Below are 27,873 nucleotides of genomic sequence, written 5' to 3'. Positions count from 1 at the left end.
TTACCATAGAAACAAAAATGTATGGACGTTGCTAAGGAAGTGTGTATTACCTAACGAATAAACTCATGAACAAAAGACAAGCTAGCTAGCAAGCAGCAATACATTAAGCTTCAACCTTAAATTAACACAAAGCTTAACATTGTATTCTTTGTCAGTTTACAAACGTTAACAGAAACAGAAGCGTTAGCCAAACCTGCTACATAACGTTTGAGAGTGCAAACCCAAGACATGCACCAACGCTAGTTAGCTAGTCTAGAGCTAGCTACAGTACAGTACTGTAGCCAGACATCCTTGCTTTGTTGGTCGAATTGAAAATGCGTTCTCAAAAACATCAAGCCAACAGTTCTGGCAGGTTTCTTGCCCCCACGGTAAGATGTGCTCATAATGTTACAATTAACAGTTAGCTATCTTTCTAGTGGAGTTAACGTCTTTAGCTTGTCGCCCGGACTTGTCAATCAATGCGTCATTTGTCAAAAGGATGAGTCTCACTACAAACAAGCAAACATCTTAAAAGGACTGACAGAAAGAACATTCTCTACATGTACTTGTTGTAGGTTGCTTGGTGAATATGTGTACCAACTAATTTTCTAATACAGTCCTTTTACATTCTTCACAGGTCAACACCTATAAACTGCACCTTGCAGGAGTGAAGTCTATGATACCGGATAGATATGTGAGGCCGGTGAGTACATGTTTGAAGTGTATGTTTGGATGTCAAATACAGTAGATTATACTGTATCAATCATAATCAATTCAAAAACATTTTTAATGCAGAATATCTGTTAACCTACATTTAACAGCTTAACATACGGTTGTCTAAAGACACCTCCAAAGAAATAAACATGGACGCCCTGAGAACAAGTCCATTAAAACAAGGTAATAAGTATTGTCCAACAAAACAGTGACAACTTCAACAGCTTATCTTATACATAATTGCACCATGTCCATCTCGCTCTTTTGTTTTCTTTTTACTCTAGAGAGCAAGTTTAATGCACATGGTAGACTTCACCACACACCTGTGGCCTTTGTCAATGAGGTTGGGGGTCCTGAGCGGACTCTCCTACCTCCTGCGGCTGCTGTGCCTGGTGAGATGACTGGGGAGCTAGGGACTCAGGCACATAGAGTGAAGCCTCGGAGAGCTACCCACAGTGCCGGAGCTAGCTACTCCCATAGTGCATCACTTCTGATCCATCCAGCAACTGATACTGCAGGTACCCTCATCTTGCAGTGTTATCACACTTTTTGCTTGCTCGAATGATGGGCTTAAAGAATGCGATTGGTTGCAGAATGTGTTGTTTTCGTTTACAGGTGATGTTGAGACACATCACAAAAGTTCTGCTCCTGGATTTCCCATCGCCTTTCATTCCCGTGATGACTGTGCTTCGAGTCCAGAGCGACTAGATTTGGACAGGTAGTTTTACCCATTACATTTTAGCCTGTGATCCTGAGGATCATAAAAGGTCAATTTATCAATACTAGGGGAGAAAAAGGGTTACAAAGGGTAAAATTGTTAGTTTGAGTAGAACTTACAAAGAAAAACAGCTTTTTTTGTGAACTGAGTTTGCTCACCAAAAGATGGCAGCAAAGTGCCTTACGATGGACTACCTTGTTCCACTGAACTGGACAATTACATTTCAGTATGAAAACATGCCAATGCATTACATAAAGCAAAAAATACTAATCCGTTAATTATTTTTTTATGTTTAATTAGACGTGGTCTGGATAAGTACCCTCTACTAGAGGGTATGGATAAGCTACGACTGCTCAACTTGCAGCACAATTTCATCACTCGTGTTCAGAATCTGTCACATCTTCAGTGCCTGGTCTTCCTAGACCTCTATGACAACCGCATCTCTGAGATGACCGGTATCTCAGTCCTGAGCTCTCTTCGGGTTCTTATTCTTGGCAAGAACAGGTTTGTCATATTCACGCCCAGTTAATCAACAATACAAAATGTAGTAGATGGTTCAAAATGTCTTTGATGTACCGTTTGGTTTACTTTAATGATGTTACTGCAAGGGCATCCTGCCTTTTTAAAAACTACTGTGTGATATCACTGCCACTACGTAGCTAAACGCCCGAGCATTTTGATAAATGTTTTCCTGTAGGTGCCCAATTTCGGTCCCCAACTATGCCTTTCTTTGTTTGTTTCACATCATATTACTTTCAAAGGTCACCTAGGAGAAGATTAAAGTCACAAATCATAGGGCAAAATGCCATAGGAATATCATAGCACTGCTCTGGCTTTGTTTCAGGCTCTGTAAAACATGACATTTGTCTTTTAAGAATGGCTATCAGAGCCATCTGTGGTACCTTTCATGCCTGGCATACCGCAGATTTAGGTTTCAGTTGGCATTTCCTAGGGGCGGTGACTCCTTGATAAAGAGCCATACAGACAGAGTTGGATAGGAGGACATTGGATTACAGTAAATCTCCCATTAGTGAAGAAAGACATGCAGCTACAGCTCCATGCCAATAACTTTCTCAGCACCTGGCAACCCTTCAGCTGGCAGATCACATTCCAGCTGCCATAATAACATTCTGTAACAGGTTGAAGAAATACAATTGCTAAGTATGTGTGTTTGTGTGTTTTCCCCCCAGAATCCAGAGGATGTGCAGTCTGGAGAACCTGAACCAACTTGATGTCCTGGACCTACATGGCAATCAGGTATAGCATCAATACAGCGTCGTACAGCACACAACCACGTAAAGCTGAGCTCCAAATGTGCCCAACTATGTTTTCCGTGTGCCCATACTGTGACTGTTTGGAGGCTGTGATATCTGACTGTGAGTCTCAGTGGGAGCCTTAGTGGCCTCCTCCGCTCTGCTGCTTACTTTCTTGGTACTCTGCTACGTCAGAGGCATCTACTCTATTATAACCGGCAGGCTCTGACCAGCTTGGCGGCAGGGGAGTAACAAGCACATTAGCTCGTGTTGCAAGCTGGTTCCAGTCTCCTCTATTTTCTGGCCGCTCACTGTGCCAGGACTGAGATGGCCGATTCAGGGTCATTCTCCCCAAGCTGTCAGTGGCTTTCCTCGTCTGTCTCCCGACACCTTGTTTCTCTGGTGGGAACTGAGCTTTATCTACACCAGTGATTCCCAACCTGTTGGCCGTTGGCCCTGTAGTCTAGCTAGCTATCTAGGATTTGAGCAGTAACGTTAGCTAAGCTAGCAAGCCAACAATATTTAGCTACATTATAATGAACTAAATTATCTGCCTGTTCTGGTTATTAAAAGTCAGGTTTCTAACCTCACCGGAAGTTCTAGACCTGGCCTGGCCGTGGTAGTTATGCAGGTTACCTCTCTTTACAATGTTTGCTTACAGTGGCGCTGATGGACACTTTGTCTTCTTTGATTGTGCAAATACATTTTGCAGTGAAAGCGTGCTATTCGGCTCCCGTGGTGTTGTTAAACATGTGTGATAAGCGCTAATTAAGTTAACTGATGTGTTGGGTGGCCGCAAAAATATTTGAGCTATGCAAGTGGGCCGCAAAGTGGAAACTGTCGGCAATGGCTTATCTAGACTAAAAACCTGCCTTTGCAGTTTACATACTATACATTTGGATGTGGCATGAAGACTTTTAGTCATTTTAGGCATGAAGAGAGCTTTTCCTCGTAGACTTTCGGTAGCTAGTTTATCCACGTCATCACAACCTGTGGTATGAGTGGAGGTGGTTGAGTCCCACAGATGAAGTGGGTTCTTCAGCAGTGAGTGATGACAAGTCATTCTGTGGATTGTGGAGGTTTGCTGTAACGAGATCTTTCTCATAATTTTCCATTCAAATGGAAGAATATTGGACCAGAAACGTTCAAAACCATGTTTACAGTTTAGTCCCACGTCCATGTCCAGCTCTTTTACCTGACTGTGTTCCCTACATTTGAAATGATTTTTTTAACAGGCGCACTTAGGCTATTTCTAATGTTTTTACAGTGTAACTTGATGAAGCTGAGACACAGCTAGCCTAACCTGAATAGGGGGCAATACTATTTGTCAGTCTGCTCTGTTGCCAAATATTTGGCTCAGTATGGTTGTTGCCATTGTCACATGACGTTAAAAGCATGAGAAGATAACAGTAATCAGTGGTAGTGAAATGAAGACTGAGTGAAAAGCCATCCTCCAAAAATCTGCCAGCATCTCTCCCACGCTGTATCCCTCAGAGAGGGTTTAACCTGAACCCCAGCAAGACGTCTCATTGAATCTACAGATCTGCTCTCTTCATGTTGCTGGTTCACAATCATTGCATAGATGGTCTTTTGATCTACCCAGCAACCTTTTGTTTTCAATGAATCATGACCCCAGAACATGGGCCTTTGTCTTTCCCATCCTCCCCCTCTCTTCTCTCTCCGCATCTCCCTCCTGCATTCTCACCTCCCATTGCACAGCAGTGTCAAAGGCACCAGCGACCACAAACAGGATTTGGTTTTCTCTTACTCTGTCTGGTGCTCAGCCTCTTGCCTGCCCCCTCAGCTACCCTGAGGGGACATTCATTTTGGGTCAGGATGTTGTCATATTTCCAGTTCATTGAAAATATTCAGAGGATATTTTCTGTGGGAGTGTGTGTAGGACATTCAAGCCACATTCAACTGCCCTTGAGTGAATCTCTGGGTTACTGTATAATATTTATTGTTAAAATAATTTTGATCATGTTTTCTATGTTACATGTACATTTTGATTTCTTGATTGAAATATGCAAACGTATCCAACTGTTCTACCATGCAGCTTGGTATTTTTGACACTGGGGTATAATATTACCCACTTCGGTTGAGCAAAGGTGCTCACAACTGGATCCTGTCCCTGTAATCCAGTACAGACAGTATACCTTTCATAGAAGCCTGGGATCTCAATAAAGATGAATCTGATGACTTTCAAAGAGGAAAACACCCAAACATATCTTAGATGCCTGACCTGCCCCATTGGAAAGGATCTGTAATTTTAGCCGCTTAGATATTCTTAGATTTAATCAAGGTCTAACGAAAGATGGATGACGAAGGAAAATGTTACTGTGTTTGGCGAAAAAAGATCAGTGAAGACTGGACCTGTGGTCATACTTAGTTTCCTTAATGACGAGAAGACTATTTCGAAGGTTCACCCAACCAGGCTTATGCTCTGTCTGTTCACCCAGGCACTTTTCCTATCATTGTCAGCAGTTTTCGTGGAGACAAATGGGGTGTTTTAGCTATCCATTGATGCTAATGTGGAACTATAACTTAGCAGGATTGTATAAGGCCACCAAAGTGGGGCCCCAGCTTCAGGCTTCAGTGGAACAAGACCTCACTCTGTTTATCAGCCGTCATAACAGAAGGTGTGTTAATCTTCCCCTGACTGTCTCTCTGGTCACTGTCCAAAAACAACAGCCTTAAGAGACGGTTTGGACCGACCTTAATGGACTGGCGCCATTGTCAGGATGTTACAACTAAGCTGCCACCTGCACACTCACTGGCAGCTGGACAAGATAGCCACAGACAGCTACGATGACAAAGCACTCTGATGCCGTTAGCTGGAAACTGAGGAGTGATGACGCTGAAAGACTTTGCAATACTACTCGCAATGTTTTTCAGTGTAAAGAACACTCTGTCTTCTGTGCACTGTCAAACTGAAATCAAGGCTTGTTTAACTAAACGAAACCAAGTGCTCAGCCCCTGTCCTTGAACCAGTATGCTTCACTTCATCGAAAATCAACCCCATTAACATCTACTCATCCACAGCCTCAGTGAGCCTGGTTTAATGAATCTTTGCATCAGTCTCACCACATGAGTCTCTCTGAGGTCTCACATCTTGACCTTATGACTTCAGTAGAGCTTCAGGCATAGTATCGTAGGGGTCCCGGGAGACCAAAGGCTCCACTCTTTGTGCTGACTTGTATCTCTTTACAGAGAGGAGTGCAGCCACAACACCTCAGGTTCACACACAGACTGACAGCCACGGACGTTTCCCCCCCAGGCCCTGGACTAGTTACATTCTTAAATGAGGCCCCCGCGCCCTCCCCCTCCTCCCCACCCGAGAAAAGAAGCCAGGCTCACATTTCACCATCCACTGAACCTCTTTTCATCCCTCACATAGAGGCTTTCTTCATCCACACCCTTGTTCAATCAGAGGACTCACTGTTTTGACGCTGAAATTATAATCATCTGAGGGGTCACACAGGAGTCACCGGCCTAGGGAGGGGTAAGAGTTGAGTGTTGGGACACCAGATGCTGACATGTGTTACAGTTCATTTTTCAGTAACTATTTTTCAGTAACTATACTGTAATGAGGTCTTTTGGAGTGATGGGACACATCATGGTGTTGTTTCAGTTGGTATGGCAAAGTCCTAGGTTTTGGGAAAGTCACTAGGACAGGTGTCCAGAGCTCTCCTGCGCCAAACGTGGCTGGGCAGCCAATATCCTGCTGACCTCAGGTTTCTGACTCATTAATGCAAAATCCAGACCTTCAAACTGTGTGACTGTATCTCTTCCATCAGACAAAACTGGACATAAACTACACCTCCATACATTGTATCCCCCCCCCCCCGTGGCCTTGTCGTGGCCATATATTTAGAGCTGATGTTTATAGTCCTGTTCCTGTGTGTGTCCTCCTCTTCTCCCCCAGATCTCCCGCATAGAGAATGTGTCCCACCTGAGTGAGCTGCGTGTGTTGAACCTGGCCAGCAACAACATCTCCAGGGTGGACAATCTGCGAGGCCTGGACTCTCTGACGGAGCTCAACCTGCGACGCAACTGCATCTCTGCTGTGGTGAGTGTGTGTGTGTGTGTGTGAGGTTTGTGTTGTACTGGGACGATTGTGTCACTATATCTGCCTTGGTAAGTGTGTGTGTGTTGTGTGTGTGTGTCTGAGGGGGCCCATGGGAGAGTCCAGGATGGACAGGAGCAGCTGGACTGGTTCTGATCCTCTGGGCTTACTCTAACGGAGCGTGCAGATGTAATGGCTCAGACCTGGAGTGACTCAGATCTGGACTGAGATCGTAAACAGCTCCGCCGGCTCTGTCATCAGTTGGGCCTGAAGACGGCTCCCTCTGTGTGTGTCTGTGTGTTATTCTCCGAGAGAGGGGTGTGTGTTCTGTGTTCGTAGCAGACAATAACTAACATATTTAGCTGTCACACGTACACACGCACAACCATTGCTTTGTTACCGTATTGTAATGTTTGCTTTGGTATATCATTTAGCATGTTTTCCGTCTTGTGTTTCACTGCAAAACACATCAATTAAAGCCTCAGACATGTTCTTTCATTTTCTGTTGACACCAGTAGGAGAAAGGTAGCCCATTGTCCATGCTCCCACACTTATTTGTTTATCACTCTGAGGTAGAGAAATTGGATCTTTTTCAAACTGAATCTTACCCCCTTGAGTTAATGTTATAAATAGATGAACAAGTCTAAACTGGTTCTTCATTTGTATGCAAATCCCCCTCTCCCCGCACACACCCCCATACATGCACACACACAGCTTCCTTGCCAGAACTCTACTGCATAATTATTGCAAAGAAAATCTAACACCCCCCTCCATCTCTCTGGTTACCACTTCAGAAGCTTGGGATGTCTTCCACTGTTGATTATTGGATGTAATGTTTTATTGGAGGCATAGGAAGTGAAAATATGTCCTTTTTCAGAGACTCTTTTTTTCTCCAGTCTGTCATTAAAATTGAATTGCTGTCAAGTCCTTATTGCAGGCACAAACTTAACACGATCATTTCAGGTGTCTTTAAAAGGTTTGCTTTTTCATTCCAGGGGATGTAAAGTGGATTTTTGGAAGGGACTTCCAAAGACAAATATATTGATGTACAGTTTTAAAGCAAGTTCTAACACATGCTTAAACATTTGGCTCAATGACGTAGAATTACTCAATTTTAGATCTGTTATAAGCCTTTCAGCTCCATATCCAGAAACAGTATCACATTGTAGATAAAGACAGTGTGTTTTGTATGTTGCGTAACATGGAAAAAGCCCCTGTCCTTACTCAAGGTCATTCTCCAAAGCTATAGCAGACAAACCAACACCCACACACACACACACACACACGCTCACACACACACACACACACACACACACACACACACACACACACACACACACACGCACACACACACACACACGCACACACACCCACCCACACACACACACACACGCTCACACACTTACACCTGTGAATTGAAGAATGTTTTCTTCTCTTTGTGGAGTGTTGTTGCGTGCGACATTGAGAGAAGTGATGAGAGGAGCGTTGGCCAACTTATACTTGCATCAGGGTCAGGCCTCAGCATGTATGTGTTTGTGTGTGTGTGTGTGTATTTGTGCTGTGATGCCGCTGTGATGTAGAGGTGAACCCTAGCACACGCACACAGACAGGGGGATGGCGGCAGTGACACAGACTAACTGATGGGGAAGGGATCGGCAGCTCTGAGGCTGTGGTTCCAGCAGTAGGGATGCTGAGAATGTAACAATGGTGGGCTTTTTTTTAATGCGCCACATCAGCCCAGTGATGACATCACTGTCTGGAACACAGGGTGCTAAATTTAGACTCGGCTGTGGCTGGATACCCAGGTACAGGAACACCACAGAGAGGGGGAGACAGGCTAGGGGAGGGGGAGACAGGCTAGGAGAGGATGAACAGACTAGGAGAGGGGGAGACAGGCTAGGAGAGGATGAACAGGCTAGGAGAGGGTGAACAGGCTAGGAGAGGGTGAACAGGCTAGGAGAGGGGGAGACAGGCTAGGAGAGGGTGAACAGGCTAGGAGAGGGTGAACAGGCTAGGAGAGGGTGAACAGGCTAGGAGAGGGGGAGACAGGCTAGGAGAGGGTGAACAAGCTAGGAGAGGATGAACAGGCTAGGAGAGGATGAACAGGCTAGGAGAGGATGAACAGGCTAGGAGAGGATGAACAGGCTAGGAGAGGGTGAACAGGCTAGGAGAGGGTGAACAGGCTAGGAGAGGGTGAACAGGCTAGGAGAGGGGGAGACAGGCTAGGAGAGGGTGAACAGACTAGGAGAGGGGGAGACAGGCTAGGAGAGGGTGAACAAGCTAGGAGAGGATGAACAGGCTAGGAGAGGATGAACAGGCTAGGAGAGGATGAACAGGCTAGGAGAGGGTGAACAGGCTAGGAGAGGGTGAACAGGCTAGGAGAGGGTGAACAGGCTAGGAGAGGGTGAACAGGCTAGGAGAGGGTGAACAGACTAGGAGAGGGGGAGACAGGCTAGGAGAGGATGAACAGGCTAGGAGAGGATGAACAGGCTAGGAGAGGGGGAGACAGGCTAGGAGAGGATGAACAAGCTAGGAGAGGATGAACAGGCTAGGAGAGGGGGAGACAGGCTAGGAGAGGGTGAACAGGCTAGGAGAGGATGAACAGACTAGGAGAGAGTGAGCAGGCTAGGAGAGGGTGAACAGGATAGGAATCTTTAACTCAGATTCCTATTATAGACTACATAAGAATAACACATTAATGCTTTTATAGCACACATTATAAACGTCAACACGGAATTATGATAATGCAACAATGGCTTGAGTGAATTCTCTGCTTGTAAACATGTTTATATTGTGTGGCAGAAGCCTGTTCCTGTGCTTTGAGAGCCTGGCTGTGTGTGTGTGCGTGTATGTGAGAAGAAGCATGCATAATCGCCTCGTCTTTATTCCAGAAGCAGATACTGCCTGTCTCTGGAAATGGAGCAACCATGTTGTGAACTCAAAGTTGTAGTTTTATTGGATGTTGTTTGGCAGCTCAGCAATGTTGGAGGTTTTCTATTGTCGAGTAACTTGACCTCTGCTGGTTGTAGTCAACCAATTTTCACTTCACAATGACGACATGTTTTTTAACAACTTCCTTTCCAATTTGACGCAATTACGTTACCTACACCGAATGAGTATCTATAGCAGCAACACTGTAATAGCACAGCAGTGCTATTCTAGAAGTGGGAAGGGCAGCCGAGGTATTTGAACTGAATTAAATAAATGTTGATCACAATTTTCCAACCTGCATTTGTTGACTGTTGACACAGATTCCTCATTTGCCTGGTGAAGTAGGTCTCTCTTCTCTCTCTCTCTCTCTCTCTCTCTCTCTCTCTCTCTCTCTCTCTCTCTCTCTCTCTCTCTCTCTCTCTCTCTCTCTCTCTCTCTGCCTCTCTCTGCCTCTCTCTGCCTCTCATTGCTCATTTGGGACTGGCCCAAAAGATACTGATGTGGATAGCTAAACATGGGAGTGTCCGTATTAGGTAGTTCTCTGTGGGATTGAGGTGTGCCGGAGACAGTGTAGTCCAGCCTGGTGAGTGAGGAGGTGGATGAGGCGGGGAGGAGCTGGGAGTTGCAGTCTGGACTCACGCTGACGCAGCGCTTTCAGAGCCCTCCCGGGACTGTCCACTCCCCTTTACGCCTTCCACACCCACACACACACACACACAAACTAACAGCCGCACCTAACCATTGCATCTACCCCCCCTCAACTCACACACACACAGACAAGCTTAACCCGGCGGCGTCTCCACTAGCAGCTCTCTCAGGCAAGGCTGTGACATTGCGTCTGTGTGTGTGTGTCCTCGTCAGGATGCCAGCTGCTCCCCCTCTCCCTCAGCCCCAGAGCAACTCCATTGATCTGGCTTCTCATTCGCTAAAAACAGATTGTGCAGCGTCCCTGCTGGAGAAATGATCTTCTTGTTGAATTCCTCATCATCCCACGTTAGTTCTCTCCCTTTTGTATTTACGGGGGTTGCTGGTAGAGTCTCTCTGTGTGTGTGTGTGTCAGCAGCAGAGCTAGCAAGCTCCTGCTGTATGGGGATCTCTGCATTAGCCCAGCCCTCTCTCCCTCCTTTCCCCTCTCCCCTCCTGCTGGCTCACCCCTCCCCTCCCTGTGCAGCCGCGGCAGAGTGTGTGTGTGTGTCTGTGTGTGTGTGTGTGTGCGCGCGCAGGGCGGATGAGGATGTGTGCCGGAGCTGGGAGGCTGCAAGGTGACTGAGGGATGGGAAGGTCTGCATCCTAGCTGTTTCTCTACACCGTCCCTGCTCAAGCCCCCTCTTCCTCCCTCTCTGTCTCTGCATCGACTCTTCTCCTCTTCATCCCCCACCCTTCTCTCTCTCTCTCTCTCTCTCTCTCTCTCTCTCTCTCTCTCTCTCTCTCTCTCTCTCTCTCTCTCTCTCTCTATCTATCTATCTATCTCTCTATCTCCCTCTCTCTCTCTCCTTAGACAGAGGTGGATCAGCTGCCCTGCCTACAGCGCCTCTTTCTCAGCTGCAACAGCATCAGCAGGTAAGAGAGCGGCGTTGGCTGCTTAACCCCTTCCTCTCCACAGCACAGAACAGGACCTGGCAGGGTAGGACAGGACAGAGCAGACAGGACTGGTCAGACCCCTGCCTCCCCCACCCCCCCAACCCCCGGCCTCCCCCAACCGTCCTCAGCCGCCCTCAGCTTCATTTAGGGCTTGGCCTGAGCTCCATTCTGCAGAGAACCTACCCTACCTTGCCTTCCGTATCCGAGCTCACACACACACACTATGGGGTGAAGGAGTGCTGAGCTAGGCAGTCCTCTGGCTCTGAGCGGCAGGTGAGCTGTACTGCAGGTTTGCCTCTCTCAGTTAGCCTCTCTGTGGCCGCCGGGACTGCTGTTGCCACAGGAACAGGACAGATGTCTTTGTATAATAGGGAGTTTTTTTTTTAATGCACTGCACCGGAGTATTATGGCAGCATTGCTAAGCAAAGGTGTGTCACTCTGTAGAGGGTCTGTATTGTTGCTGGAGAGTTCTTTTTTCTCTCCTAATGTGCTGTGTGGTTTTGCCTTTGTGCCTCTGTAAAGCTAAGCTAAACAGTCAAGTTAGCGCTGAGTTTTCAGAGTTCCCTGGTTGATGTCCCGTGACGTCCAGAGATCGAGTGTGATGCTGCTTGGCCACAGGCCTACTGTTGTCTCTTCATGGATGGATCTCTCCTGGCAGGTCTTGCCAGCCCACTGCTCCAGCTGTAAATCATTCATTGTTTGTCTTTCCCACAGTCCCAACCTGTTATCTGGTATGATAGCAAAAGATAAAATACATTTTTCTTTATACAGATTTTTCCTTCATATTTTTTAGGTGAGAAATACAAAACAAGCTTTATTATGAGGCAGTGATTGGTCTTGGTGGGAGTGCCAATGTGGTTGCTATGGCTACAGTAGCAGTTCGATATTTTATTGTTAAGTCAGACCAGCAGAATATAAGACATCCTAGGCTAATCATTCAGCCCAGCGATCATTATCACAAATTAGCATGATAGAAAGTCCACAGCCTGATTGGCCGGTCTTCCTTGCTATCTCAGACCATTAGAGATACACTGGGTTAATATCTGTGTCTACAGCTTCTTTAGCCATGGGCATGTTTGTTAGTGGGGTGAGTGGGCTTTATAAACTCCCTTTTCCCTGCTCTCTCGCCTGTCTGTCTCTAGCCTGCATGCCTGCCAGACAGCCTGGTGGTCAGTTATTCACTTTTTAATACTCTACTTGATTATAAGGTTAATTCAGTAAAAAGTCAGGTCAAGACTTGTTGTCCCAGTTGACTTGCATTTAATAACTCATGTTTGATAGAATTTAGTAACTATGTGATGATGTTCTCCGTTTTCTTTCTGTGAATGTTTGTTTGTGTATATGTGTGTACGTGTGTGTGTGTGTGTGTGTGTAGTTTTGATGACCTAGGCTGCCTGGGAGAGTCCTGCTCCCTGTCTGAACTCACCCTGGATGGGAACCCAGTAGCCCAGGAGACATGGTACAAGCAGGCTACCCTGCGCTGCCTTCTTCAACTCCGACAGCTGGACATGAAGTGCATCACAGTAAGACTGCCCTGCCTCTCTGTCGGTGTTGTAGGCACAGGCAAATATACTAGGTTAGAGAGGGAGACACAAAATGTCTATACTATAGACATTTTCCACAGATGACGAAACATCCGACCTGATGTTGTTCAGGACTTTAGTGGCTCCCGGTCGTCAGGCAAAGATTTGACGCTCTATTGTAAACCGCCGCACGTCCATTCCTGAGTGCCCACGACAACACACAGAACATTTCCGCCCACCTTTGATATTCACATGCGCGCAAATCCTAATTGTCCGTGTCACATGATGTCATTGCATTCACACTCTCCGTTCACGGTGCGCTCCTTTTAAAAGCTCTCACGCTGGCGTCTCCCAGGTCTGAGCATGTAGCAGGAATCCCACCACACACCTTGCCCTCCAAACATATCCAGCGCTGCATTCAAAGCCTAGCTCTCTGTACTAGAGAGGAATTTCCCTTTCGGCCAGTAAAGTAGGGCAAGTTGACATATCTGAGTAGTTCCTTCTCCATATGATATGTGGGACTGGGCATGAACACCCTCATCGTGTGACTAGTAGTGAGATAGTCAGAGATGGACCGTAAGTCGGACAGCTGTCGTTGGGGCTGGCCAATCTGATTTATGAATGAAGAGAAAGTGTGTGTGTGTGTGTGTGTGTGTGTGCGTGTAGAGGCTGCAGATGTGGAGGAGCTCCACCCAGGATTCCAGGCAGAATCAATAGATGCCAGAAAATTGCTCCTCCTGGGATGTCTGTGTCAACAGTGGGAATGTGTCAACAGCATTAATAACTTGATATTCAGAGCTGCTCTTGCTAAAACTGTAGTCAGCTAAATACAGTGAGAGAGAAAAAGCAAGAGAACAAACATTCTATTACTGGAAATGTTTATTTACCATATTATTTCGGATTGTGGTATTTTGTATCTTGTTTATGATCTTAATTTTTTATTTTACAGAAGTTTAATTGTGGAGGGAATGACATCAGTCAGTGAGTGTACTGGTTAGGGGAAAGCAGGTGTTCCTGCCAGGGTCCACAGTCATGACTGACACCCCCTCCCTCCCCCACACCCCTAGTGCTAGAATGCCAGCCTCAAATAATGTCTGCAACACCAGTGCATTCTGGGAACCCTGGCTTCTCTAAACAGCTGGGCTCTGCTAGATTGCAGCTGGGAATCAGAATAATAATCCTGTGATACGGCATGAAAGAGATCTCTCTGTCCTCTCTCTCTCTCTCTCTCTCTCTCTCTCTCTCTCTCTCTCTCTCTCTCTCTCTCTCTCTCTCTCTCTCTCTCTCTCTCTCTCTCTTCATATCTCTCCCTCTCTGCGTCTCACTCCCTCTCTCTCTCTCTCCCTCTTGCTGATCCTCCGCAAAGAGGAGAGGAGGACTTGACGGCATGATCAGAGGCTGGGTGGCAGCAAACTGAATAATTGAAAGGTGCTGAGCCGAGGGGCCGCCCTGATTGGCCTGGTGCTTGTATTCTGCAGGAGGAGGAGAGACGCATGGCGTTTGTGCTGGCCCGGAAGGAGGAGGAGAAGAAAAAGGAGAATTCCAAGCAGCTCTCTCAAAAGGTACAACACACACAGCACATCTGGCCAAGCATCAATGCAGAGCTTTCGGTTTGGTTCTCTGGTTGCGTGTTTGAGTCTCATTTACTCATAATTATCTTTCAGGATGCTTTGTTTTTGAGACGAGCAAACATCTCTTTCTATACCCCTGGTGGGCCATCTGATATTATGTTCCAAGTCATTGCTAATAGCTAGTACATTATCATATAGGCAAATACTCATTTAGCACTGACAGGAACTCCCAGGTCGGTGATTTGAATGACTGTTTAGAGATCATGGGATACATATTAGCCCTTTGCAGACCATTCTAATGAGCTCATACAAATGGAATTCAGGAAACGTGTTCATTTGGATGATAACTAATGTATTTGTCTCACTTAGTTTGTGTTCATTACATCCTTTACTTCCAAACAATATTCAACAGATGAGCCAAGTTCATTGCCCTTTACCAATAACAAATGATTAAAAACCTAATATCTTGCTATGTCTTGTATTCAGTATTTCACTAAATACTTAGCTTGGCCATACGGCTGAAATACTAACTTCCAACACATATAATGTTCCACCCCACTGACCTCTTGTCAACAGAGGCTGAAACTGCCTTGTAACTGTTGCTGCTGTTTATGAAATCAGTTGCATCCCTGTGTAGCGCTTTGCTGTGGTCTTTCACTGTTTCCACATACAGCCTGGCTGTGTTTGTGGAGGGGTTCTTAGACAGGGGCCCACCCGCTCGTTTATTTAACTACTTGAAATGCACTGTGGTGGTTCAGCTATTTAACATTTAGCCATTCATTCTTCTGCTCTGCATTAGACAATCAAAGCCTGTGTTGATCAATGAGGGTATTATAGTGTTGTGCTGGTCTCCCCCAGCTAGATGAAGAGTAGCTAGGACAACCCTCCTCGCCTCCATACACACACTCTGGCTCGGATCTGGGTCTAATGTGTTCAAAACCTCCTAAATGTTTTTAGTCTTTATGCCGTTCAGTTTCAGGGACAATAATGTAACAATGGCCTCATTTGTCAGGTTCAGTTGATCTATTCATATCAGCATCGTTTCAATTTTTCTCTCTGCGAGTTCCTCATACTTTGCAATATATATATTTTTTTCTTTTTTTTTGTAAACCAACTGCAATTCAGGAAAACCCAATATCTAACATAGGTAAATACTAAGTGATGTAGAGATATAATTCTGTTCCTAATATAATTCTAGACAACCACAAACCACATGGGTGTTCTGTGCGTGTGCGTGTTTGTCCAGTGCAGCAGTGGACTGGCTGGTGCCGGAGGTCTGCTGGGAGCTAATTGTCTCTGTGCCCCTCCTTACTAATCCCTGTTGAGGAAATGATAAATGGAGCTCTCCGTGAGAGCTGCTGTCACAGGCTGATCCTGCACCGTGAACACCAGCTTCACCCCTCTCCTGTGCTGGGAGTGGCACATTCCATACCTGCTCTGATCGAAACTGAACTCTGTTATAGAGAGGGAGGGAATTAGAGAAGGATGTTGGGAGGAGAATGATCTGGGATGAAAGGAAACACATACAAAGAGAGAGAGAGAGGGGGGGGAGAGAGAGGGGAGAGAGAGAGAGGGGGGAGAGAGAGAGAGTGAAAGGAAAGAGAGGGGAGAGAGACTCGAGAAAGAGGGGAGAGAGAGAGGGAGAGAGAGGGAGGGGGGAGAGTGAGAGGAGAGAAAGGGGAGAGAGAGACAGAGAGAGAGGGGAGAGAGAGAGGGTAGAGAGAGAGGGAGGGAGAGGGGAGAGAGAGAGGGAGAGAAAGGGGAGATAGGGAACGAGAGAGAGAGAGAGAGAGAGAGAGGGGAGAGAGAGAGAGAGAGAGAGAGAGAGAGAGAGAGAGGAGCCAAGGAAGTGAGCAGCATTCTCCTGTGCTGCAGGGTGGACATGGCCCTGCACTGCTGTAGTCTACAAGAGGTCCAAACAGCAACCTTGTGTTTGTGCCAATAAGACCTCCCATGAGTAAGCATACGCGTGTGAGTGTTTGTGACGTTACAGAGTCCTTGTGCGTTTGTTTTTGTAGAGCCCTGCAAACACATTGACCGTGCAGTGTCTCCCCTCACGAGGACTCAGGTCTCAGGACACGTCAGACACAAGCAAGGCAGGTGGCATATCTTTGTCTGTGGCCCAGGAGAGGCGACAGCGAGTCAGTATTCGAAGATGTCCTCTGTGTGACTGCAGAGGAGCACTATCATCTGACTCCTGCTCTGCTGCTCTGTCCTGTGTGTGTGTGTGTGTGTGTGGGTGTGTGTGTGGGTGTGTGTGTGTGTGGGTGCGCGTCCAGGAGAAGAGGCGTCTGGCCATTCGTAATGCAGCGCAGCAGTGGGAGGGTCTTCGGGCCTGTCTGGAGCTGCCGTCGTCCCAGAATGGAGCCAAGGACGAGGTCAGCCCAGAGAACAGCCCCGCCCACAGCCCGGCGCAGACCAATGGCCTCACACTGGAGCCCTCCCCAGATGAGCCCAGGTGAGAGGCGCTATGCTATTGGGCCACATTGCCCAAAAGGACGATGGGAAATGTAGTTGCGGGACTGTGACTGAAGGGTTGTTTGTTGTGTGTTGTCAGGCGAGTGAGCCCAGTGTCAGCCCCGGAACGACCAACAGGGGGCAGCGAGAACAGGCTGCGCTCCACCAGTCGCCCCAACAGCCCGCGAGATCCCAGGCAATACACACTCACCCCCCCTCTCTCTCTCTCACTGTCCCTTTCTCTTTCTCACCACGTTTGAGCTGTGCAGAGCTGTCCTGTTGGATCACATTGTGGATCGAGTTTCAATCTCCCAGGCCTCATATCTGTCAGACAGATCAGAGCCAAGGTACTCTGTACTCTGTTATCAAAGGGCATACCTGACTGCTTCCACACATGTTAAACTGATGGGTTCTACATGCCGTGATCGTCCAAGCGCTTCGTGCCTGCGTGCGTAGTCTGTATCGCATGCCGATTAGCATGTCCGAGTGGACGTCATAGTGACCATGTGTGTTTGCACATTTATGTTGGTTAACGAGCTAAATATATTTACACAGACCAGCCCTACTAGACGGACTGTGTTGCCCAGGCAACTCCCAGACTTACTGGGCAGCAGTCTGAGATGAAAGCGGGGGTCGTGTCCAGGGCTATGATTACCCATTTCAATGAGCGCCCCTGCTGCTTCCTGGTCCAGGATATGAAAATGTCCCGAAAGCACAATCTGTCAGATGCCCGGTTCCCTCACAGGGTCCCCCTTAAAACCTTGTGTGTCACAACAGAGACAATGGCCAGGAGGACTCAAGTGATTTACCATGCTCCAATGACCTGAGAGTGGATTGTACCGTGAATCTAATAGAAAAAGACATGCGCTCTCCCATAACTCATTAAACTGTATATACGGTTTTGGGTGTATTATCTTATTATCTTACTGCATCTTATCTTGAGATGCAGTAAATATGCTGAATATGAAGCGTTTTATCTTTGTGTGTGTGTGTGTTCTGAAAATGTTCTGAATTTCTTTTAGTTTTGCTTCCCATCCTGCTACGCTGGTTGGTGAGTGTAGAAGTAGAGAAGTGTTGCCCCCCCTCCCCCCACTGGGAGTGGGGCGAGGCCAGGTGATAGATGAACGGAGAGGTGATTTATGTCCCCCCCGTACCATGACGTAGAGTATTAGAGGTGTCTGCCCGGGTGTGAAGGCCCCATGAAGTTCAGCTCCTCGCCATCCCAGTGTGAAGGACCAGACGTTTCACTTGGGGGGTGAATTGATAGTCCTGCTCCTGTGCACTACGGTTCATCCTTAATCCTCAAAGAGAGAGAGAAAGGGAGAGAGAGGGTGATTGAGAGGGAGTTCGGAGGCTTATGTATGTTCCCACATCCTGGGCAGTCCTGGGTCTGGGTTTTTTCCACATCTGGCTCTGTGGGGGGGAGTGGGGGGGGGGGAGGGGGGGGGGGGGCAGGGGAGGCAGCAGGGGACCCCCTGGTCAGGAGGTTTACCCTGTGAGAGGAACTGCAATCTGCCCTCTGATCCCCCCCTCATCTCTAACCCTGCTGAGAGAGAACCCCTCTCAACACAACCTCAGGCCTTCGCTCCACAGGCTTAGGACCAATTTGCTCTGGTTCTCCTTGTTCTTTGGGGCTGACCTCCCATGATAGATGGATGCACAACATAGGCAGCGTGAGACTGGTCTTCATAGTCACACCACTGTTGTGTCAACATGATGTCCTCTGTGTATGGGATGAACAACACACTGTTGGAAGACTAGCCCCAAACCAAAGACATGGCTATCACATGTTCTGTGTAACGGTTTGTTGGAGAGGGCACTGGTTTCTGCTTCCCTGTGATGGGAATGAATAGGGAGGTCTGTCGTTTTAATTAAACAGATCTATTTTTGGAGTAATTGAAGAGTAACTTGGTGGAATGTGCCCTGTGAAAGACATACACCTCATCATTTCCGAACCCTTTTCAGGGGAGAAGGGCACACTCAGGTATAAACCTCCCTTCTGAAACGCAATTATCGTTTAGAATTGATGTATTAGTGCTGTGAGGCAGTCTGTTAAGACAGTATCCTATTCAAGTTCTGGATTTCATTTGTTTCCAGAGGGGGGGTTGCTGTGGGCTGACTGGGAAAGGCACTTCATGCCTCAGGTGAAGGAAAATAGATGATGCCATTGCCTTCTCTGTTTGGAGTCAGTGGTGTGACTAGGTGAAGCATAAAGACAGGAGGGAATGTCGACAGTGTGCTCGGCATGGTGGATGCCGAACCTCTGTACCGGGCTAGCATGAGAGATGTCTTTCAGAATCTCAGGGGGGGTTTGGGGACATCCATGCGTGTGCACTTTTGATTTCTTTCGTGAGCAATGGAGGATTTACTTGGTGTCGTTGAGGATGAGGGAGGGAGGCACAGAAAGTGCGAGGGAGGAGGCAGGAGACGACAAGAGTTATGGCCTAGAAATCCAATATTGGGGCAGGGCAGTGTGCGGAGACAGCAATGCCCACTTCTATATATACATCCATTTAATCCAGACCCATGCTGGGGTGCCAAGCAGGTGGAGTGGCGGAGGCATCAATCTTCAAGTTATCCTCACCAAGCAGATATGTGGAAGCCTGTGGGATGAAGCCATCATGAAGACACATTTCAAGAACCCACGAGACATAATTCAGTATGCCTCACACAAGCGCCATTCTAAAGAGCTAACTAAAATGAAGGGGTTGAAAACAGGTTTTGATTGGTTAGATTTTTCCCACATCACAGCCTTGATAAATGTGTTGTTCATGTGGCAGGTATTGCAGAACGACATGTGCAAGCTCATATAATACACGCCAGGCTGTATATCCAGAAGATTAAACTGTTTTCAGAGGTGACAGACATGGCTGGATCGGGTCCAGATCATTACATATTTGCAGGCAGAGGGCGAGAACACCATGAAACATTTTTCAACACGGTGGTCCTTGGAACACCCCCCCCCCCCCTTACTCTCTCTCTCTCTCTCTCTCACTCTCTCTCTCTCTCTCTCTTGCTTTCTCTCCCCCCCCCCCCCCCTCTCTCTCTCTCTCTCTCTCTCTCTCTCTCTCTCTCTCTCTCTCTCGGGTCTTCTCTCCTTTGCCATTGCGGTGATCGTACCTGAGTGGCTTTCAAGGATAAGGCGGGGGTCACAGGTTGTCTATTCTGACGTGTGATGAGGGGAACAATATATGACACGTGGTGGCATGTTTCCAGATCTCGAAAGAGAAAAACTCTTAACTGGAGTTAGCAAGTCAGTTCCTCCCTCCATCCCTCCTTTCCTGTTGACTGTTTCTGATGCAGCATTGACAGAGCCACCATCTTCAAGGTGTGGCGTGTGGTCCTGGGGACGAGGCCTGTCTGTCAGTGACTGGCGCCTGCCTGTCTGGCCAGGACCTCCACTCGACCTTGGGCTCCCAGAGTGTGTGTGTGTGTGAGGAGACCCGATGCCAGTCTCCCGTCTCTGCCCCCCCCACCCATGAACCCCCTACATCCTAAGATCAACTCTGACATTCCACTCTGGCCCCTCCCAGTGTCAGACGGTGAGCTGCGCTGAAAGGCGACACGGTTAGGTTGAGTTGAGTTCTTTCCAGGCCTCGCGGAGGTCGTGGGCTGGATCAACACATATCAGCCGTACCAAGGCAGACCGATGCTTCACTCCTGATGGAGATGGACTCCTGTCAGTCACACGCTTCCTGGAAGAGGTTGATACTGTGTGTCATCGTTATCCCGGGAACTGGGTTTATTGGCCTGGGTTATTTGGGTAGGCTTAGGTTCTCCCTGTGCTTATTAAAAACTCTGGAGGGGAAATAGATTTGTATTACAGTCCAGTCTTTCAGCCACTAATGGCTGCACCCCGAGAAGACCGGGGCCATTCACTGTCAGATGATTGTGTATGTGCACACACACACACGCGTGCAGACGCACACACACTCTCAGTCCTGGTGGAACAGCCCAAGAGACCCAGAGGTTAAAGTGAATGAGTGTTTTCAGCTCATTCAGGAGACGGCTTCCATTCACTAGGATGTACTGCAGAGAGTGAGAGAGACAGAGAGAGAGGGAGACAGAAAGGAGGATAGTGAGAGACAGAGAGAGAGGGAGACAGAAAGGAGGATAGTGAGAGACAGAGAGAGAGGGAGACAGAAAGGAGGATAGTGAGAGACAGAGAGAGAGGGAGACAGAAAGGAGGATAGTGAGAGACAGAGAGAGAGGGAGACAGAAAGGAGGATAGTGAGAGACAGAGAGAGGGAGACAGAAAGGAGGATAGTGAGAGACAGAGAGAGAGGGAGACAGAAAGGAGGATAGTGAGAGACAGAGAGAGAGGGAGACAGAAAGGAGGATAGTGAGAGACAGAGAGAGAGGGAGACAGAAAGGAGGATAGTGAGAGACAGAGAGAGAGGGAGACAGAAAGGAGGATAGTGAGAGACAGAGAGAGAGGGAGACAGAAAGGAGGATAGTGAGAGACAGAGAGAGAGGGAGACAGAAAGGAGGATAGTGAGAGACAGACACCTCTAGGGGATAAGGTTTGGTATGTGGCCTTTAAGGTAGCATTAGTTTCATCCTTGTATAACTCACTCTTCTCTGTACCCATCCAAAAAGACTCTAGGGTTACCTACTTTGCGGTCCCTAGACGAGGCCTCCCCTGGCTCCTTCTCCCCCTCCCCCCTCCTCTCGTCCCTGCACAACCAGAGCCTGATTCTAAAGGGTGTGAAATATGAATACCCTGATTAGTTTGTTATGAGCTTCCCCGGTCGGCGTGGAGTAGCAGTCGACCTGGAGCCACCTGATACCCGGTATGCCCGCGCCCCCGGGGGTGTCAGCCGAGCGGCCTGGCTCTGCCCGGGGTCTTCAGGAGGGGGGATCGTGTCTCCCTGTGACTGGCCCCCGCTACCCACTCTCACGGCTCCCTTATCAGGGAAGGGCACTTCCAACCCTGATCAGGGAGAATAGAAAGCAATTAGGCCGGGCTGGAACATCAATGGGACATTCAGACTGGCCTTGCTGGTGATTAAACCGTTATCTGGTCTGCCTGATGTCCCACTTTTCTCCCCCAATTGTGTGTAAACAAAGGTGGTTTCGTGTTTAAGGAGGTCAGATCATCCGTGAAGCTTGATCTAAATGCCGGCCAGTAGAGGGAGATAACTTGGAATGATTGGCATCACTTACCTTGATAACTGCCCTCCCTGACAGCGTGTGTGTGTGTGTGTTCCAGGCTCCTGGAGGCCGGGGGCTCCAGCGTACAGAGCCTGTCCCTCTCCGACAGCCACCTGGCAGAGCTGGACGGTGACACGCTGCGCCTATTTGGCCCCGGGGCCCTGGAGGCCCTGGAGAGAGGCTGGGGGGTCCAGACAGCCGGGGCCGTCACGGTCATAACCTTCCGCTACATCCACTTTGACGCCATCGTGCCAACACTGCCACGCATAAGAGTCAAGTTCCCCAATTTAGCGGTGAGACACAGAACACAACCAGTGAGATTCCTCCCTTTCGGAACCTTCATAAGGAGGTCTGACTGATGCTCTGCTCCTCCCTCTCCTGGCAGCACCTGGTCTTCCTAGAGACCAGCCTCAGCCGTCTGCCCCAGCTGGCAGCGCTCGCCCAGGTGAGGCGTCTGGACCAGCTGACCATCCACCCCGAGGGCAACCCCGTGGTCAGCCTAGCGCTGTGGCGCTCCTTCCTCATCTACCGCCTGCACCACTTTAACCTGCAGAGGGTCAACGGGCTGGAGGTATGGGGACCAGGGGGGACGGACTTTTTTTCAAAACTTTTTTTAAACCTTTCAAACCTTTTTTCCCAAAAACTTTTTTCAAACCTTTTTTCCCCAAAATATTTTTTCAAAACTTTTTAATAAACCTTCAGAAACTTTTTTACTACAGCCACACCAAGAATTGTCTTAGCCCCACCATGAAACAAGCAAGAAAATAGTGTATTCTATTGTGTATGTATTCACATTGAAATCTAGACATTGATTTGAGCCCCACAACTGTATGTATTACTTAAATAGTGTTGCAAATAACCTAGACCTATGTCAGAATGGCAAAATTCAAAAACACAAGAATTTACATTTTGGGACAGGTCAATTTCAGTTTGTGACGGTGGATTTGGCACTCCGGGGTGGTACTGGGACAGTGAGGAAAAAAGTTAGTTGCGAGCCCTGAGTCTGGGGGTCTGGGGCCCAGGGGGACAAGGGTCCAGGGGCTAGTACTCAGCGCATACCGTAAGTTGCAGTTGATGTGTGATGCTTTGATAAACATATTTATTTGTGTGTCTGCTCCAGGTGACCATGAATGACGTCATCACAGCGGAACGTTTGTTTGGGACGTTGGGCCACATCGCCGCCACAGAGACCCCTCGCTGTCGTCTGCTTCTACTGCTGGAGGAGTCCAGGTGAGCGACACACACCTCTACAGACACACACGCACACAGAGCATTGTACCCCAGGCCTGTGTGTGTATTTGCTTGTGCAGGTGCCAGTGTAACTATATAAGTGTTCCTAAGTGTGTGTGTGATTTGTTTGTGTGCCTGAGGGTGTATGTGTGTATGTGAGAGAAGCCTGGTATGCAGGAGCCAGGGGAGTTAGGGTGGATACCTGGCACAAACACACACACACACACACTGTACACATTCCTCCCTGTAGCCAAAAGCTGTTCACCTAAAAATTGCTCATGGTCACTGAAGCCCAACCAAGCAAAGTGAGACATGCTGTTGAAGCAGCTCCGAGACCACCTAGATTCAGACTGGCTGCCCCCAGTGCCCTAACAGAACACTGAGTGAACCCCTCAGCCCTGTCGCCCCTCAGCCCTGTATCCCCTCAGCCCTGTCGCCCCTCACCCCTGTATCCCCTCGCCCCTGTCGCCCCTCAGCCCTGTCGCCCCTCAGCCCTGTCGCCCCTCAGCCCTGTATCCCCTCGCCCCTGTCGCCCCTCAGCCCTGTCGCCCCTCAGCCCTGTCGCCCCTCAGCCCTGTCGCCCCTCAGCCCTGTCGCCCCTCAGCCCTGTATCCCCTCAGCCCTGTCGCCCCTCACCCCTGTATCCCCTCGCCCCTGTCGCCCCTCAGCCCTGTCGCCCCTCAGCCCTGTCGCCCCTCACCCCTGTATCCCCTCGCCCCTGTCGCCCCTCAGCCCTGTCGCCCCTCACCCCTGTATCCCCTCGCCCCTGTCGCCCCTCAGCCCTGTCGCCCCTCAGCCCTGTCGCCCCTCAGCCCTGTCGCCCCTCAGTCCTGTCGCCCCTCAGCCCTGTCGCCCCTCAGCCCTGTCGCCCCTCAGCCCTGTCGCCCCTCAGCCCTGTCGCCCCTCACCCCTGTATCCCCTCGCCCCTGTCGCCCCTCAGCCCTGTCGCCCCTCAGCCCTGTCGCCCCTCAGCCCTGTCGCCCCTCAGCCCTGTCGCCCCTCACCCCTGTATCCCCTCAGCCCTGTCGCCCCTCAGCCCTGTCGCCCCTCAGCCCTGTCGCCCCTCACCCCTGTATCCCCTCGCCCCTGTGGCCCCTCAGCCCTGTCGCCCCTCACCCCTGTATCCCCTCGCCCCTGTCGCCCCTCAGCCCTGTATCCCCTCAGCCCTGTCGCCCCTCAGCCCTGTCGCCCCTCAGCCCTGGCGTTCGCTTCCTGTCCTCCCGCGCCGCACTCGGCGATGAAGAACACACAACAGCTCTGAGGGGGTGATTGTTTTCAGATCAGTAGTGAAATCACTGTGCCTTCAAATTATTTTTCCAATTCCTGTTTGTTTAAAGAAAACAGACTTTGCCCTCTCAGGAAAGGCTAGTTGCATAATAACGTGACCCCGTGTCGATTTTCGATATGGGTATGGACAGGTGCTGTATCGCAGGCTTCAGCATGAATCTGATGACTCAGCTCCATTCGTGCAGATTGTTCTGTAGTTGTTCACCCAGGTGGCTGGAATGCACTTAACATTTCTTTCTGTTTTTGAATAAGACATTTCTGATCAATGAAAACCCTAGTTTCTCCTTGAGCAGACTTCTCAAATGTATTGACGTCGTCCAGACTGAGCAGCCACCCCTTCCATGTTTATTTAATTCAGGAACAACTGGCAGTGTATGAAGCCTGTATCAACTCTTCCCCCTTAGTTTTTTTGATCTACTCTCTGACAAACTCCCACTGCAGCCACACAAGTCAGGAGAACCTCCTGAGAGCTGGAGAATGTCGTTTTTCGATGTGATATTGTAGTCCTTTTGGGGGAGGTTGAAGATCTAGTCCAGACATGTAGAACCCTGCGTTATGGATGGAACCGTCGTGTTAAGGCGTGGACACGTCCACGAGGGAGCATGTAATCACATGGGCCTAACTTTGACTGCACACAGGACTGAACCACCTCCGCATGAGTTCGGTTTTATGTAATATAGTTGCTCTCACTGATAGTAAGACAGGTCTGTTTGGTGGATACACACCCCAGTCAGTGGAGTCATTTTCTGCATACTATTCCCTTCTCTCTCTCTCTCTCTCTCTCTCTCTCTCTCTCTCTCTCTCTCTCTCTCTCTCTCTCTCTCTCTCTCTCTCTCTCTCTCTCTCTCTCTCTCTCTCTCTCTCTCTCTCTCTCTCTCTCTCTCTCTTTCACCACACACATGCAGGTATTTTAGCCTCCAGCCTCCCAAAATGCCTGTTTGAGAGTTCAGGCTACAGCAACAGCTACATGTTGGAGCAGTGCTGTAATCCAGGAGATTAATAATGACAGACAAGATAAGAGCGTCTGATGTAAAAACATCCTTTAATAATGTTTCTCCTCTCCTCTACATCTGTATAAACCTTTCCCTCCTCCCCAAGGATGAAGCTTAACACATGGGGGGTGTGGGGGTGGGGGTCCGAGGGTCACTAACCAATCTGTGTTTTTTTCAAGATATTGTTCTTGAGACAGTTTTATCACTCCCAAATCATTTCTGTGGGTGTTATTTGATGGGCTTCCTAGGAATTCGTATTTAGTATCCAGTTTTGACAAATGTCTTAATGCAGCATGGTTAGTCAGAGCAATTATCATGCCTCTGAGCTTAAAGTGTGGTACTTTGTTAAAAGTAATGTTGATGCCTACATGAGCAATGGCACTGCTCTCGGCACAGTTATCAGATGTCTAGATGGTCTAGCTGAGACTGGTAATCCCCATGTGTTCACTCAACCACCCACAGTTCCACTTTCCCTCCGACCTTTTTAATATCTCTGCATCCTTCCCCATTTCTCCCTCTCTCCAACCCTCTCTCTCTCTCTCTCTCTCTCTCTCTCTCTCTCTCTCACACTCCTTCTCCCTCTCAACCCCCCTCCGTAGGAAGCGTCAGCTGCAGTTCCTGCTGGACGGCCGTGGGCGCCGGGCGGGCCTCAGCCCTGAGGAGCTGAGGGAGAACGGCAGGCTTCTGGGGGAGGGCCTGAGCAGAGCGCTCTTCAACTACCCCAGCCGAGACTGCAGCGCTGAGAGTCCCGAGGTCAGCCCAGACACACACGCACACACACACACTAGTACACACAGCAGTAGTATAAAGTCGGGGTTTACAGTTTGTAACGTGGTGGAGGAGATGTAACCACCCCCTGCTCTCCCTGTCCTCAGGAGGGCGGTGTGGAGTCATCGGAGCGCAGCGCTGTGGCGGAGCAGTACCTGCGTGAGCTGGTCCAGAGGGCCTCCGACACCAACCTGAAGGGCGAGGCCCTCCACAAGCTGTGGCCCTCAATGTTCACAGACATGGTGAGGGACTGCGTGCTGGAGATGAAGGACCAGCCAGCCTTCCGCCAGGCCTCCCTCGCTAGGCTCTCCCAGAGAAAGTGAGGGGAGGGTGGGATTAGGGCGCCCAGGAAGACAGGCCTCTTCCATGCAGACCCACAGCTGTCCCACATACACATCCATCCGGGGCACTTAACTCTAGCGCCGTCTCACTCTCCCCCTCCGTCGTACCACGTCTAACCTCTCGTTAACCCTTCTAACTTCAATGTCCCCCGATCGAGTCTTTAGAAATGTCTTGAAGGTTTTTTCCGAAACTGAACCTGCGTCTTCTGGAGATGGACTTGTCGTTGAGGTACCACGTGACAGAAACCTCATGGTTGAATGTACATGTTCACAGAAGTGACTACTATATCAATGTCTGTTCTTAGTTTGTTCCCATGTAAACTGGCTTGCAGGTCAGAATGGTCGGATCGGCTGAAAGACTTTGTGACTGGCCATTGTGTGTGTGTGTGTGTGCGCATCGCCACCCTTAAGGAACACTCTCTGCACTTTAAGATGACTTCTGTTAGCTTTCAAAATGAAAGACCCTCCTCACCATCATCTCCAGCAGAAGGTGACTGTAACTGGTCTCTCATTGAGGCTAGAAGGATTGTTTTTGTCTTACATTATCCTGTCCTGTGTCACTCCCTGCCACGCTCTCCTGCCTGGGTGGGCGTGATGCGAAGCTGGCGTGACGCGAAGCTGGAGTGATGCGAAGCTGGCGTGATGCGAAGCTGGCGTGACGCGAAATTGGCGTGACGCGAAGCTGGCGTGATGCGAAGCTGGCGTGATGCGAAGCTGGCGTGATGCGAAGCTGGCGTGACCCGAAGCTGGCGTGATGCGAAGCTGGCGTGATGCGAAGGGCACAAATGACACGTTTTCTTTGGACCGTTTATTTTCTGTGACGTCCTTAGTATTAAAATATTCCCTAACGCTAATGTTTTCTATATATGATTTGGCTGTTTATTGACTCTGCAGGGGGAAAAGAGCAATTATCTCTACACAGCAAAGGAAGAGGCTCCCAGAGGTCTCTTTCATCTTTTGGTTTGTTTTTCTCATAAAAAAATGTGCATCAATACACAACAGCTATCTTAAGTCTTCTGGTGCCCCATGGGAAGGATCGTTTCTTATCTAACACTTATCCAGGCTGACAGTCCAACCAGAGGCGCAGTTATATTTGGGTCCACCTCTCGAGTACACTGTAGCACTCCAGTTCAACCCCTCTTGCTACCTCTCGACTCCTTTGATTATCTTTGACATTATCTTTTGATGTTCCCTCCCAGCTCTGCACAACATCACAGGTGATTTGGAGCTGAGCTTATGCTATGAGACAGGAGCTCTCCCTCTGCATGTTGTGCCATGCTCAGGGAGGTCCAGGGCCTGCTCAGGGTC

At 48.9% G+C, this 27,873-nt stretch overlaps 1 protein-coding gene across 4 annotated transcripts; it reads left to right on the top strand.

Moving 5' to 3' along the window:
* The first annotated feature begins 40 nt into the window (after positions 1-40).
* LOC134028197 (leucine-rich repeat-containing protein 49) lies at positions 41-27,419 on the top strand. Of its 4 annotated transcripts, XM_062471614.1 has the most exons (19): positions 43-368; positions 617-682; positions 801-876; positions 978-1,211; positions 1,309-1,411; positions 1,712-1,915; positions 2,602-2,668; positions 6,590-6,733; positions 11,160-11,221; positions 12,618-12,765; positions 14,244-14,327; positions 16,355-16,432; positions 16,616-16,794; positions 16,894-16,989; positions 22,006-22,240; positions 22,333-22,518; positions 23,068-23,177; positions 26,056-26,209; positions 26,332-27,419. In XM_062471614.1, the coding sequence occupies exons 1-19, from the start codon at positions 315-317 to the stop codon at positions 26,545-26,547; spliced, it is 2,496 nt and encodes an 831-aa protein (XP_062327598.1). In that variant the 5' UTR covers positions 43-314; the 3' UTR covers positions 26,548-27,419. The 4 variants fall into 4 exon arrangements, with proteins under 4 accessions (XP_062327601.1, XP_062327602.1, XP_062327598.1 ...); XM_062471617.1 differs by lacking the exon at positions 16,894-16,989 and having other exon boundaries at positions 41-368; XM_062471616.1 differs by lacking the exon at positions 16,355-16,432 and having other exon boundaries at positions 44-368.
* Positions 27,420-27,873: the final 454 nt, after the last annotated feature.

This window comes from Osmerus eperlanus, chromosome 10 (genome assembly GCF_963692335.1).
Source record: "Osmerus eperlanus chromosome 10, fOsmEpe2.1, whole genome shotgun sequence".
NCBI classification, from domain to species: domain Eukaryota; kingdom Metazoa; phylum Chordata; class Actinopteri; order Osmeriformes; family Osmeridae; genus Osmerus; species Osmerus eperlanus.
This window is presented reverse-complemented; position numbering and strand designations above follow the sequence as displayed.

What these genes read in the sequence shown, in the direction of transcription:
- LOC134028197 (XM_062471614.1), top strand. Translation starts at nt 315, where the DNA reads ATGCGTTCTCAAAAACATCAAGCCAACAGTTCTGGCAGGTTTCTTGCC. An exon ending in CTTATTCTTGGCAAGAACAG is followed by an intron (nt 1,916 to 2,601) that starts GTTTGTCATATT and finishes TTTTCCCCCCAG; the next exon opens with AATCCAGAGGATGTGCAGTC. An exon ending in TCAAGTTCCCCAATTTAGCG is followed by an intron (nt 22,241 to 22,332) that starts GTGAGACACAGA and finishes CTCTCCTGGCAG; the next exon opens with CACCTGGTCTTCCTAGAGAC.